General features: G+C 38.2%; 1 protein-coding gene and 1 non-coding gene across 5 annotated transcripts in view; one reads left to right on the top strand and one right to left on the bottom strand.

Annotated features, from left to right (window-relative positions):
* Positions 1–13,085, top strand: part of LYST (lysosomal trafficking regulator) — a 225,275-nt gene that overhangs the window by 155,264 nt on the left and 56,926 nt on the right. For all 4 annotated transcript variants that reach the window (XM_062210653.1, XM_062210655.1, XM_062210652.1 and 1 more), the window contains 5 exons: positions 2,469–2,614; positions 2,703–2,799; positions 3,789–3,850; positions 7,210–7,265; positions 12,506–12,658. In XM_062210653.1, the coding sequence (XP_062066637.1) occupies positions 2,469–2,614; positions 2,703–2,799; positions 3,789–3,850; positions 7,210–7,265; positions 12,506–12,658 (514 nt within the window). The remainder of the gene's footprint in view (positions 1–2,468; positions 2,615–2,702; positions 2,800–3,788; positions 3,851–7,209; positions 7,266–12,505; positions 12,659–13,085) is intronic.
* Positions 8,474–8,648, bottom strand: LOC133774058 (small nucleolar RNA SNORA81). Its single transcript, XR_009868035.1, has one exon. It is a non-coding gene; the product is annotated as a small nucleolar RNA SNORA81 (small nucleolar RNA).

Genomic DNA, 13,085 nt, shown 5'->3' with positions numbered 1-13,085 from the left:
ATTGTGTTCTTTTGGAAGTGTCATCCTTTCTTTTTTCTTCATGTTTCCTGTGACCCTACATTGACATCTGCTCTTCTGGTGTAATGGTTCCTTCTTTATTGAGTAGCTTTTATTGTAAAACATTATTTATTCAGATGAAATATGAGGTTTTAATTGAGTCATTCCTTTGACTTTGGTGAAGTACAAACTTTGAGTGACTCCTTAAGCTATAATCAGTGGCATCAGTTTCTGAGTGCCACAGTTGTCTAGTCTGCATCAGTCCATGGAGGTAGTGTTATTCCTTTCAGGTACAGGTGGCTTTCCAAAGGTAGGAGTCTTCAGGCCCCAGAGAGTTGGGTGTCAATCACACTAGGGTTTGTTTTGGCAGTAAACATGTTCCTGGTACTGTAGGCCTAGGAGAGGTCTGTCCCCTTGTTCCACCAGGCAAGTCTGAGTGATGCTAGGGCTTGTGGCACCAATAGCTGTGGCCCTGAAACTGTGTGATGTGGATGGGGCCTTCTCCAGGTCCTTCTCTGTGGGAGTGGATGATCCTAACACTGCAGGATGGGAAGGGGACCTTGCTGAGGTCCCATGGGATGAATATAGGTTATGCTGGTGATTGTGTACTGGCAGGCATGAGTCTGGAGCAGCAGAAGGCAGGTGGAGTCTTCACCAGTTCCACAGGATGGGTTCAGTGATAATATACTACTTATAGCCCTAGAGCCACAGGGCAGGAAGGGTACTTTGTACAGATCCCAGTGGAAAGGCGTAGGTTATGCCAGCAATTGTGTGTTGTAGCCATGGGCCAGCAGCAGTGGGCCTAAAGCCTTCCCAAGGTCCCACAGAGCAAGTATAAGTGTTCCTGGAATTTGTAGACCCAACAGTCATAGTCCCAGAGCCGCAGGGTGCAGTGGAGATCTTACCCAGGTCTTAAGTTTCATGTGCAGGTTATGCAAGCAATTGTGCAGTGTCAGGCTTGGATCTCGGGCAGCAGAATTCAGATACAGTCCTCCCAGAGACCCAAGTACTTGAACTATCTTTGCTGCTTCCCAGGGTTCACGTCAGCAGAAAACTGGGTCTGAAGCTAAATCTGCACTCAAACTCAGGGGCTCTGATATGAGATACGGGCGTACAAAGCAACATCTTAACTGCTATGCCAAACTCTTGTCCCTAATTTGATTTTTTTTAAGATTGATTTATTTATTTGAAAGAGTTACAGATGCAGAGAGAGAGAAGAAAGTTCTTCCATCCTCTGGTTCACTCACCAATGGCCACAACGGCTGGAGCTGGGCTGATCTGAAACTAGGAGCCATTAGCTTCTTCTAGGTCTCCCACGTAGGTGCAGGGGCCCAAAGACTTGGGCTATCTTCTGTTGCTATCCCAGGCCATAGCAGAGAGCTGGATCAGAAATGGAGCAGCCAGGACTTGAACCAGTGCCTGTTTGGGATGCCAGCACTGCAGGCAGCAGCTTTACCCACTACAGTACAGTGCTGGTCCCCCCTAATTTGATTTTTTTAAATCATTAGATGCTGTGATTTTATGTTTAAAAAATTAGAGGGAAGTGCTAATATCCACAGCAGAATATCAGATTTAAATAATAGCTTTCCTTAGAATTTTGGTGTTATTTTTACATTTTGACAATATGTATCAGAAATACTACAAATATTTCTATCACTAGTTATCCTGTTTAGTGATTCTATCCCAAAGAAAATATTTAAAATAAAGTTTTCCATCTCTGCACTATTTATGCTAGTGAATGAATTGGAAACACTTAAAATGAATAAAAATAACAATATGGTTTAATATATTGAATAGGCAGCCATTTAAAATGATAATAAAGATAATACTATATTCAGTGAAAGAAGGCAGAGTATAGGAATATGTATATTTCTATGTAATACATATGTAATGATTATAACTGCAAATTTAAAACATGCATGTTTGAAAAACAAAGAAAATGATTAGGGTAGTTATATTAAGGGAGCTTTTTCTCATCCATTTATAAAAATGCATTTAATATAATTTTACTATTTGATCTAAAATACAAGTTCATTTTAAAACCTTTTTACAAAGGGATCTGTATCACATAAAGGAACTAATTTGTTATACTAGAGAGAATAAAAAAATCAGTTTGGAAAAAAAATGTTTAGCTAACCATGCAAACTCCAGTTTGTTATTAGTGTGTTTCCAAAATATTCATGGCAGTTGTGATATACTATATTAAATGTTAATATGATGGGGTAAACTGGAAGCAAAGCTTGCCTCCAGGAGGGGAACTTGGGGATTGAGATTCAGAAACAGGAAGAACCTTATTTTTCCATGTTACTCTCTTAAAGTGTGTATATGCTTTCCCTGGTCTAAATACAGAAATAGTTAGTTTTTTAAATTTGAATAGATTCCTTGTAGTTTATTTATTAAATCTCTAGAATGATTTTTTTAAATCAGTCCTTGGATGGCCACTTTGAATACCTTTTCACTTTTGCTTGCAGAGCAGTCTGGTATGACCCAATCTACTACCCAGGCTCGTGGCAGTTGGATCCAACAGAAGGACCCAATCGGGAGCGGAGACGTTTACAGAGGTGTTACTTAACCATTCCAAATAAGTATCTCCTTAGGGATAGACAAAAGTCAGAAGGTAATAGTGGCTTCTTTACTCATTATAAAAATTGAGCAAATAGCTATGGTCATGAGATAATAATAATGGACACTTTTTTCTTCAATAGATGTGATCAAACCACCACTCTCTTATCTATTTGAAGACAAAACGCATTCTTCTTTCTCATCTACTGTCAAAGACAAAGCTGCAAGTGAATCTATAAGGTAAATTTGAATTTACAGACCTTTACTCTTTTGTGAATACAATAGCTGATTGTAGTAATGATGTACTGTTTATGTTAGGCAGTGCTGTGGTTTTAGGAAAAGTCGTAAACAGGAAAGGCTTAAGAGAGAACAAGATTGAATGACCAAAATCCAAAAAAGAAATGATATTTCTGATAGTGTGGCTTCATTGTACTTCAGTCATTATACTCTGGCACTTACCAGCATACATATGTTTTTATAGTTGATTTTTTTAAGCGGTGCTATAAAGTAGACAGGGATGCTGGTGATATCATCACGAGGCAATATAGTATAGTAAATAAAAGTTCAAATTCTGTTTCCTCTTCTTACTAGTATCATCTCTTGGGCAAGTTCCTTAGCCTCTGTGACTCAGTTTCCTCACTTGTTAAATGAAGAAAATAATAATACCCAAAGTATCACAGCAGTATTGAGTAGTAAAATGTTAATTATTGATAATGTTATCACTACTATTGTGGTTGTTAAAAATTATCAAGGCCATTTTATAAGCCTGAGCCTCGAAAGACTTGTGCCTTATCTAAAGAACAGAGGAACTGACTCTAAATTCCCTGTTTTTCCTAGAATACTAAACTTTTTGTGTGTGTGTGAAGTATCAGTGGCATAAAACAGTGTTCACTTACATACTGGAAAATATAAAATATTAAAGTCTCTTTTAAAGATTTATTTATTTATTTATTTGAAAGAGTTACACCAAAGTCTCTTTTAAATAATTGCATCACTGTATTTTATATACAGATTATAGGGATTATTGGCCTTTTCTAAAAGTTTCTTATCTTTTTTCCTCTGTACTAGAATATTTAAAAATGACATAATATTGTCACGTGGGTTTTGACATCTTATGCTATTGAAACTGTAGTCTGCTTTTCTGAAATCATTCACTAGATAAAATAAAGCTTATATCTCTAAAATTGATAAAAATATTTAATCACAGTAATTTTAAATATTTTTGACAGAGTAAATCGAAGATGTATCAGTGTTGCACCATCTAGAGAGACAGCTGGTGAATTGTTATTAGGTAAGTCAGACTCTGAAGAATTTTACACATTTCACAATACCATATTTTAGATAATTTTAAGTGTTTTGACCCTTTGTTGTTAAATCACATAAACAACTTCTAGTATGAGATAGGCCATCTTATTTTTTTTTTTAAGATTTATTTATTTATTTGAAAGAGTTACACAGAGAGAGGGGAGGCAGAGAGAGAGAGAGAGCCAGGAGCTTCTACCGGGTCTCCCATGCAGGTGCAGGGGCCCAAGGACTTGGGCCATCTTCTACTGCTTTCCCAGGCCATAGCAGAGAGCTGGATTGGATGTAGAGCAGCTGGGACTCAAACTGGCACCCATATGGGATGCTGGCACTACAGGCAGTGTCTTTACCCTTTATGCCACAGCGCCAGCCCCAAGGCCATTTTATTTTAACCTATACAATGATTCCCCCTTATACCCAGGTGATATGTTCCAAGAGCCCTGGTGGGTGCCTGAAATTGTGAATAGTACCAAATCCTATATATACTGTTTTATCTGGTACATATGTACCTATGATAAAGTTCACTGTATTACACAGTAAGAGATTAGCAACAATAACTAATAATAATAGTTATAACAATATAGTATAATAAAAGTTGTGTGAATGTACACTCCCTCTCTGTCTCTCAAAATATTATCCTTTCAACTTTTCACTTAAAGCAAGCATTTTAGGGACGGTTTGTGGCACAGCGTGTTAAGCCTCCGCCTGTGACACCCATATCCCATATGGACACTGGTTCGAGTCCCAGCTGCTCCACTCCCATCCAGCTCCCTGCTAATGGAGAAAGCTAATGGGGAAAGCAGCAGAAGATAGCCCAAGTGGTTGGACCCCTACACCCACATGGGACACCCAGAAGAAGCTTTGGGCTCCTGGCTTCTACCTGGCCCAGCTTCTGCCATTGTAGCCATTTGGGGAGGGAACCAGCAGATGGAAAGATCTCTATCTCTCTGTTGCTCCTCCTCTCTCTCTAACTCTGCCTTTCAAATAAATAGAAAATAAATTTTTAAAAAAGGAAGCACTTTAAAGTTCTCTTTAGCATATCTAAATTGCCAGCATAACTACTCTTGTATTTTGGAGATATTATTGGGTAAAATAAGGATTGCTTGAACATAAGCACTGTGATACCATAACAATCAATCTGAGAAAACAAGATGGCTACAAGTGACTAATGGGCAGGTAGGATATACAACATGGATACACTGGACAGTGGGATGATTCACACCCTGGGCAGGTGGAGCAGGATGGCATGTGGTTTCAATACACTTCTCAGAACAGCACACAATTAAAAACTCTAATTTATTTCTGGAATTTTCCATTTAATATTTTTGGACTGCACTTGACCATTGGTACAAAAACTGTAGAAAGCAAAACTGCAGGTAGGGGAGGGTACTGCTGTCAGGCATATGACTCATAATATGGACAATTAATATCCTGTTTTCTGAAATACACATAAATAGCATTTTAATTTTTACAAAATTTTCTTTATAAATGTATATTTTTATATTTGCCAGGTTAGGTTTTAAAATGAAATTCATTACTGTATTTATTTTCTTAGTATTTTAACAGATATACCTATGCATAAGAAATCTGTATACCTTGAGATTTTTCATAATTTATGTTTCTTATTGTGCTTCTGAGAGAAAGACTAAGATTGTCAATCCGTGGTTACCTGTGTAGATAGTTATATTTGGTGGGAAGTTTTTTCTTCAATATATGAAGGAATGAATTTTATATGAAGTGATTTCTAGTCCCTTTAAAAAGCCAAATTATATGCCATAGGCCAGTCATTCTCAAAGTGTGGTTCCTGAACCAGCAGTATCAGTATCACATGGAAATTTCTTCAAAGTGCACATTTTTGGTCCCCAGCCCAGAATGTATCTGAAACTATGTGGTATTTGAAGTCTCTATTTTGATGAGTCCTCCTGTGATTCAGATGCACCCTCAAACTTAAGAATCACTGCCATAGGATAAAGTTACAGCCACCAAGGTACAACACATGGAGATTCAAATTTGTTGGCAAAGTCTGACAAAATGGAGATACTGTCCTTCTTGGTCCACCCAGCACTCAACTACATGTGACCAGCATGTAGGTGGCACAGTCCCGGAGAAATTCTTAACATTTTGAAACGTGACATGGGAAATGTGTTAGCAGCAGACAATTTAGGATGCTATTTTTCAATTTTTTTTAAAAAAAGGGGATCTATTTTTAGGGCCAATTCTCTCTGTTGAGTTTCTCAATCAGTAAAATAATTAAGGATCCCTCTTTACTAGAAAATTTTATCACTTCAGTTGAGGTAGACAAAAAGAAAGCAAATCATGATATAATGAGAATAATGATAATAATAAAAATAGCTAACATTTGTTTAGTTCTGAATCAGGCACTATTTTATATATATTCTAATTTAATTTCCACAGTTATTCTGAAATACGTTCTTGTCTTCTTTCTTTTCTTTCCCTTTTTTTTAAAAATAAGGAAACTAAGATACAGAGAGCTTAAGAAACTTGCCTAAGCTCTCATATATACTATTTTTGAATAATTATTTTTTAAAAGATTTATTTATTTATTTTTGAAAGAGTGGCAGAGAGAGACGGAGAGAGAGAGAGATCTTCCATTCACTAATTAACTCCCCAAATGCCCCTAGTGGCTAGAGCTAGACTAGGGCAGAGCAAGGAGCCAGGAACTGATCCAGGTCTCCCACATGGGTGGCAGGGGTCCAAGTACTTGGGCCATCTTTTGCTGTTTTCCCAGATGCATTAGGTAGGAGCTGGATCAGAAGCAGAGCAGCAGGTACTCTAACCAAGTGCTGTGACATGTGAAGCCAGTATTGCAAGTGGCAACTTAACCCACTGTACCACGATACCAGTTTAGATATTTATTAAGTTCAAGGAACTGTTTATTGGTGTTGTGATTCAAATTCAGGCCACAGAACTCCAGAGGTCAAGCTTATAGCCATATAAGCACAAAACGTTTTCTTTTTTTTAAGATTTATTTTATTTGTTTGAAAGGCAGAGTTACAGGGAAAGAGAGGGGGAGAGACAGAGACAAAGACAGAGAGACATCTTCCATCTGTTGATCTTCTCCTCAAATAGCTGCAGTGGCTGGGGGTGGGCCAGGAGCCAGGACCTTCTTTCAGGTCTCCCACAGGGTACAGGGTCCCAAGCACTTGTGCCATCTTCCGCTGCTTTCCTAGGTGCATCAGCAGGGAGCTGGATCAGTAGTAGAGCAACCAGGATGTGAACTGATAACCACATGGGATACCGGTGCCACAGGCAGCAGCCCAAGCTGTTACATCACAGTACCGGCTCAAAACATAAATTTTTAAACTCTTTATCCAATTATTTTTTCAGGTAAATGTGGAATGTATTTTGTGGAAGATAATGCTTCTGATACAGTTGAAAGTTCGGTGAGTAGAGGCTTAAGTTTGCACTTATATCAATCCTAGATATATTCCAAAAATGTATTAATTTGGTATGATGAGAGAGCTAGTGGAACTATTAGAGAGCTCATCTGTTACCACTCTATGTATAGATTTTTCTAAATTCCATTTTTTAAAAATAATTTTAAAAAGAAGTTTGTACCATCTCCTCTGACTTACAACCTGAGTTCTATTTGCAGTTAATATTAGGAGTCAAGTTCTAAAGTGCATCTTATTTCAGTTATTGGCCGTTCTTTTTCATCACTGTCTTCAGTCACAAGAAGTAACAACTCCCTACTATTCTCAGTTCATTGTCAATTATCTTTGCCTTCAAAGGGGGGGAGGAGGTTTTACATAATTGAATAACAAATCATTATGATAGTCACATAACAGTAAAAATAATTTTTATCCTTTGGAAATACTGACATGAGTTGAAAAATAATAAAAAATGCTCTTAACTTGTGTTTTTCGTACACTAAAACTTTTTTGAATTGCCGTGTATGCCATTCAAAAAATTTTTTGAGATCTCTATAATAGAAGAAATAAGACATATTGTTTCAGAAAATTCCTAAAGCCTTGAATAAAATTACATGTTATTAAAGACAAATACATATTTGATTTTAAAGAAATTAATGTGAAAACATAAAATTTGATAAAACAAGTGATATGAAAATATTTATTACAGCCAAAATACTTGAGTATACATTCTTTTCTGATTTATCTACCAGTTATCACAGCATTTGTCCCAGCTAGTAAAAGTATGGTTATTATTCTTTTTCCTTTTTTTTTAAGATTTATTTATTTATTTGAAAGTCAGAGTTACACAGAGAGAGAAGGAGAGGCAGAGAGAGAGAGGTCTTCCATTCGCTGGTTCACTCCTCAGATGGCCACAACAGCCCAAGCTGTGCTGATCCAAAGCCAGGAGCTGGGAGCTTCTTGTGGGTCTCCCACACAGATGCAGGGGCCCAAGTGGGCCATCTTCCACTGCTTTCCCAGGCCAATATCAGAGAGCTGGATCAAAAGTAGAACAGCTGGGTCCTGAACCAGGGGCTTTACCCACTATGCCACAGAGCCGGCCCCAGTTATTATTCTTTTTCAAGATGTATCTTCTTATTAGCAAAGAATTTAATAGTTGGAATATAAAACAACATTTTATGTAACCAAAAGACATTTTCCTCTTCCTCTTTTTTTTTTCTACATATGGCACCAAATTTTAAGACAAAGGACATTGCACATTAAGAAAGAGGTCCACCCCAGTCTTTGCATTTTGGTGTAATCACTCTTCTTTGTGTGCTATACTAGCATTATTCCAAAAATACAAGGCCTGGGCCTAGTTTCTAAAGGCTACTTTCTTCCTTTATACTTTAATGATGTTATCTCTTCTTTTATAACATTTACTCTCCTATACTTTATATATTCCTGTAAATATCTCATTCCCCTTTTTGTCTTATAAAGATTTATTTAATCAAAGCACATAGTGAGTACCAGCAAATATGACTGCCCTTCAGCAAGCTCATGGAAAAGTGGAATTAAAAGTATAGTTTATTTTGATTTTTGCAAAAAATTTTTTGCAGAATACATAGAAAATGCACATTATGAAAAAACTTCATGGAGTTCAAATTTTTCAACAAAATAGTTTCATAACACTTTTTAAGGATGTATTTATTCGAAAGGCAGAATTAGAGAAAGAGATCTTATACCTTCTGGTTGACTCCCCAGTGGCCGCAATGAATGGGACCAGACCAAGCTGAAACTGGGAGCCAAGAACCAGGAACTCCATCCAGGTCTCCCACATGGGTTTCAGGGGCCCAGGTATTTGGGCCATCTTAAACTGCTTTCTCAGGCACATTATCAGGGAGCTGGAATGAAAGTGGACCAACAGGGACTCAAACAGGTGCTCATATGGGATACCAGCATTGCAAGCCTCAGTTTAACCCATTCTGCCACAACTCCAGACCCTCATAATTTTTTTTAAGATGTATTTTATATATTTGAAAGGGGGAGAGATGGAGAGAGAGACATCTTCCATCTGCTGGTTGACTCCCCAAATTACTGCAACGGCCAGGGCTGGGCCAAGCCCAAGCCAGGAGCCAGTTTCTTCTGGATCTCCCATGTGAGTGGCTGGGTCCCAAGCATTTGGGCCATCTTCTGCTGCTTTCCCAAGCACATTAGCACGGAGCTGAATTAGAAGTGGAATAGCCGTGACTCAAACTGGTGCCCAAATGGGATACTGTGTCTCAGTCGGCAGCTTAACCTGTTACACCCCAGCACCAGCCCCTCTCTCATATTTTTAATTCCATGTTCTGGCAAATTTTTTTTCTGTCTACTTCATAGAGAGACAGACAGACCAACAAAGAGTTCCCATCTGTTGGTTCACTCTCCAAAGGCCCACAGAAATTGGGGCTAGGATGGGCAGAAGCTAGGAGCCAGGTGGCAGGAACCTGTGGCACTGGCATCGCACATAGGTGCCAGTTCATATCCTGGCTCCTCCACTTCCAAGCCAGCTCCCTGCTGATAGCCCTGGAAATGCAGCAGAAGACAGCCCAAGTGTTTTGTCCCCTGTCACCCATGTGGGAGACCCAGATGAGGCTCCTGACTTCTGCCTGGCCCAGTCCTGGCGGTTGTGGCCATTTGGGGAGTGGACTGGTGGATGGAAGAGTTCTCTGTTTCTTTCCCCTCCCCCTGCCTCCACTGACTCTGCCTTTCAAATAAATAATTAAATTTTTTTTTTACAAAAAAGTAGGTTAATGCAATTTTTCAGATGGAACTATTGGAGGAAAAAACACTAAGATACAGTTTATTCTAACTATTTAAATTTTGGTGGAAACTTTTTCATGATTTCTCTATCAAAAGCATTAAGTAACATAATTAATATGTTCACTTGCAAATTACAAATGATTTAGACTCATTTTTTCAGATTTTTCATATTTTGGTCTGTGAGCACACGTTCAGTGGAGTTTTGTCTGCAAAGGTGCTATATTTATTGCAGGAATTTTCCTCTGGAGACTCTGCCTTCGCCTTTGCTGGATGACTTGGGAACTGTGCTTCTTATACAGATAATTTAATCTTTCAACCTAAATCCATTTGAAGGCAGGGACTGTTACAAATTCTCTAAGAGAAGCCTTTTTCTATTTTCCACTCAGACATCAGGCCAACAAAGACAAGCTACCTGGTTATTCCTCCTTCAGTGATGGGCGTATCTGTTTATCTAATCTTTCACTGGGAACTTGTCTCTTGGTGGGTTTTAGCTTTCTGAAAGAATCTCAATACCTTGATCCAGGGAACTCAAGGCATGCATCTTCCTCCTCACATGATTGTGAACTTCAGTCACTTCATTTCTAAAACTCGAGTTTGTGCATACATGCATGCACATGCAGACTCATAGCCAGTGAACCAAAGTATCACTTCTTCCTCTCTGTTATTTTTCAAATTTCTTTTACTTTTTCCTTTTTTAAAAAAAGTTTTATTTTTTATTTACTTGAAAGGCAGAGTTACAGAGAGAGAGAGAGAGAGAGAGAGAGAGGATGAATATATCTTCCATCTGCTGGTTCACTCCCCAAATGGCTGCAACAACCAGTGCTGGGCCAGTTTGACCAGGAGCTGGAGCTTCTTCCAGGCCTCCCACATGGGCTCAGGGGCCCAAGGAGTTGGGCCATCTTCCGCTGCTTTCCCAGGCACCTTAGCAAGGAGCTGGATCTGAAGTGGAGCAACCACGTCTCAAACCTGCACCCAAATGGGATGCCAGTGTAGCAGCGGGTGGATTAACCCATTAAACCACAAGGCCAGCCTCCTTGCTTTTACTTTTTTACTGCTGGAGATTTAATTTCCCTATTTCATGCAAGCTGAGCTATGCAGTTAAAAGAATATTTTCTAAGTTAAAAGAAAGCAAACCTTTCTCTCTCTCTAACTCTGCCTCTGCCTCTCTGTAATGCTGCCTTTCAAATAAATAAATCTTTTTTTAAAAAAAGGCAAAGTAAACCTGAAAACTTTACATATTGTGTTATTCCAACTATGTGATATTCTGGAAAAGGCAAAACTATGGAGACAGTAAAAAGATCAGTGGTTACCAGCAGTTAGGGATGAGGGGAAGGAGGCACAGAGGATTTTGAGAGCAGTAGGATACTGTTACAGTAAACACAAATCAGTATACATTTGTCAAAACCCATAGGAGATACTACATAAAGAGTGAATCCTAATGTAAACTGTGCACTTTAGGTAAGAATAATGTATCAGTATTTGTTCACCAATTGTAGTAAATGTTCTGCACCAAATGCAAGATACTAATTATAGGAAAACAGTACAAGGGAGGAGAGGAAAGTTCTTGTCAGGGAGTAGAAATAGGAACTCTGAACTATAGACTCCATTTTCTGTAAACTTAAAATTGATATTCATAAAGCTTATTAATTTTGTTTTTAAATCTTAAATTTTACCTTGCATTTTGAAATGTTTTATAATGAGAGGGTTTTCGGGTACTCTTATATGCTATTTTTACATAAAAGATTTTTTCTTTCATCCTGATATTTGTTAAAAACCTTAAATTTTTTTCCATTTCTTTCTTTGTTAATATATTTCTTTTTCATTTTTTAATATAAAGAGAACAGATTTCATGTATTTCATAGGTACAGTTCTAAGAGCATAACCATACTTCCCTCCTTCCTCCTCTCTCTCATCCAACTCCTTTCCTTTTCATTAATTTTTGCAAAGAATATTTTTAATTTACTTTATAATCATAGGTTTGATTCACCAAAAACTTAAAATTGAAATAATTAGTGGTGGGTATTGTGGTACTGTGGGTCAAACCGCTGCTAGAGATGCACACATCTGGTATAAGAGTACCTGTTTTGAGTCCCAGCTACACTGAGCTGCCAATCCAGCTCTCCTTCCAATGCCCCTGGTAGGCAGCAGATGATGGGCAAAGTGCTTAGGTTCCTGTAACCCATGTGGGAGACTCGGCTGGATTTCCTGGCTCCCGGCTTCAGCCTGCCCAGCCCTAGCTATTGGGGGCATTTGGGAAGCAAACCAGCAGATGAAAGATATCTCTTCCTCCTTCCCTCCCTTCCTCTCTCCCTTTTTCTCTCCTTGTCTCTCCCTTTCTCTGTCACTCTGCCTTTCAAGTAAATGAATAAAACTTTATATATATATATAAAACTAAAAATCATATGCCATAAATGTATAATTATCTATATTTCATGTAAAATAAATATCTTTGTCTATTTCCTTTGTCTTAGAGCCTTCAGGGAGAGTTAGAACCAGCATCATTTTCCTGGACATATGAAGAGATTAAAGAAGTTCACAAGCGTTGGTGGCAGTTGAGAGATAATGCTGTAGAAATCTTTTTAACAAATGGCAGAACACTCCTGTTAGCATTTGATAACACCAAGGTAAATTCATCTTTATTAATAGATGTACACTGTTTAAGTGAGAATGGGACCAATGGAACTATAACCTATGTTAATTATTTTGAAGGTTTAAGTTATTTAAACTTTAATTCACTGTTTCCAAAGTAAAATAAGGAGGTAAACCCTTTGTTCTGTGCAGATTGCTTTTGACCTCCAAGATTGTGTTGAATTCTGATTCCCCAAAATGAAAGGTGTCTTTTAAACTTGCTCACTCCTATGGTAGAGTATACCTTTGATCATCCCTCTCTTGACCCCCACATTCTGTCAGCTACTATTTGTCTGCTCTCCTTTCTAGAAGACGTCTTGGGAAAAGTTGTGTTCTTTCCCTCCAGTTTTCTTTTGAAATGCTCCAGTCAGGCTTCTTCTTACCCATCTTCAGGGTCATTAGTGTCTTCTATGCTGCTAAACC

This window comes from Lepus europaeus, chromosome 14, assembly GCF_033115175.1.
Source record: "Lepus europaeus isolate LE1 chromosome 14, mLepTim1.pri, whole genome shotgun sequence".
Taxonomy (NCBI): Eukaryota; Metazoa; Chordata; class Mammalia; order Lagomorpha; family Leporidae; genus Lepus; species Lepus europaeus.
Note: the sequence above shows the minus strand (reverse complement) of the source record. Positions and strands in the feature narration are given on the sequence as shown.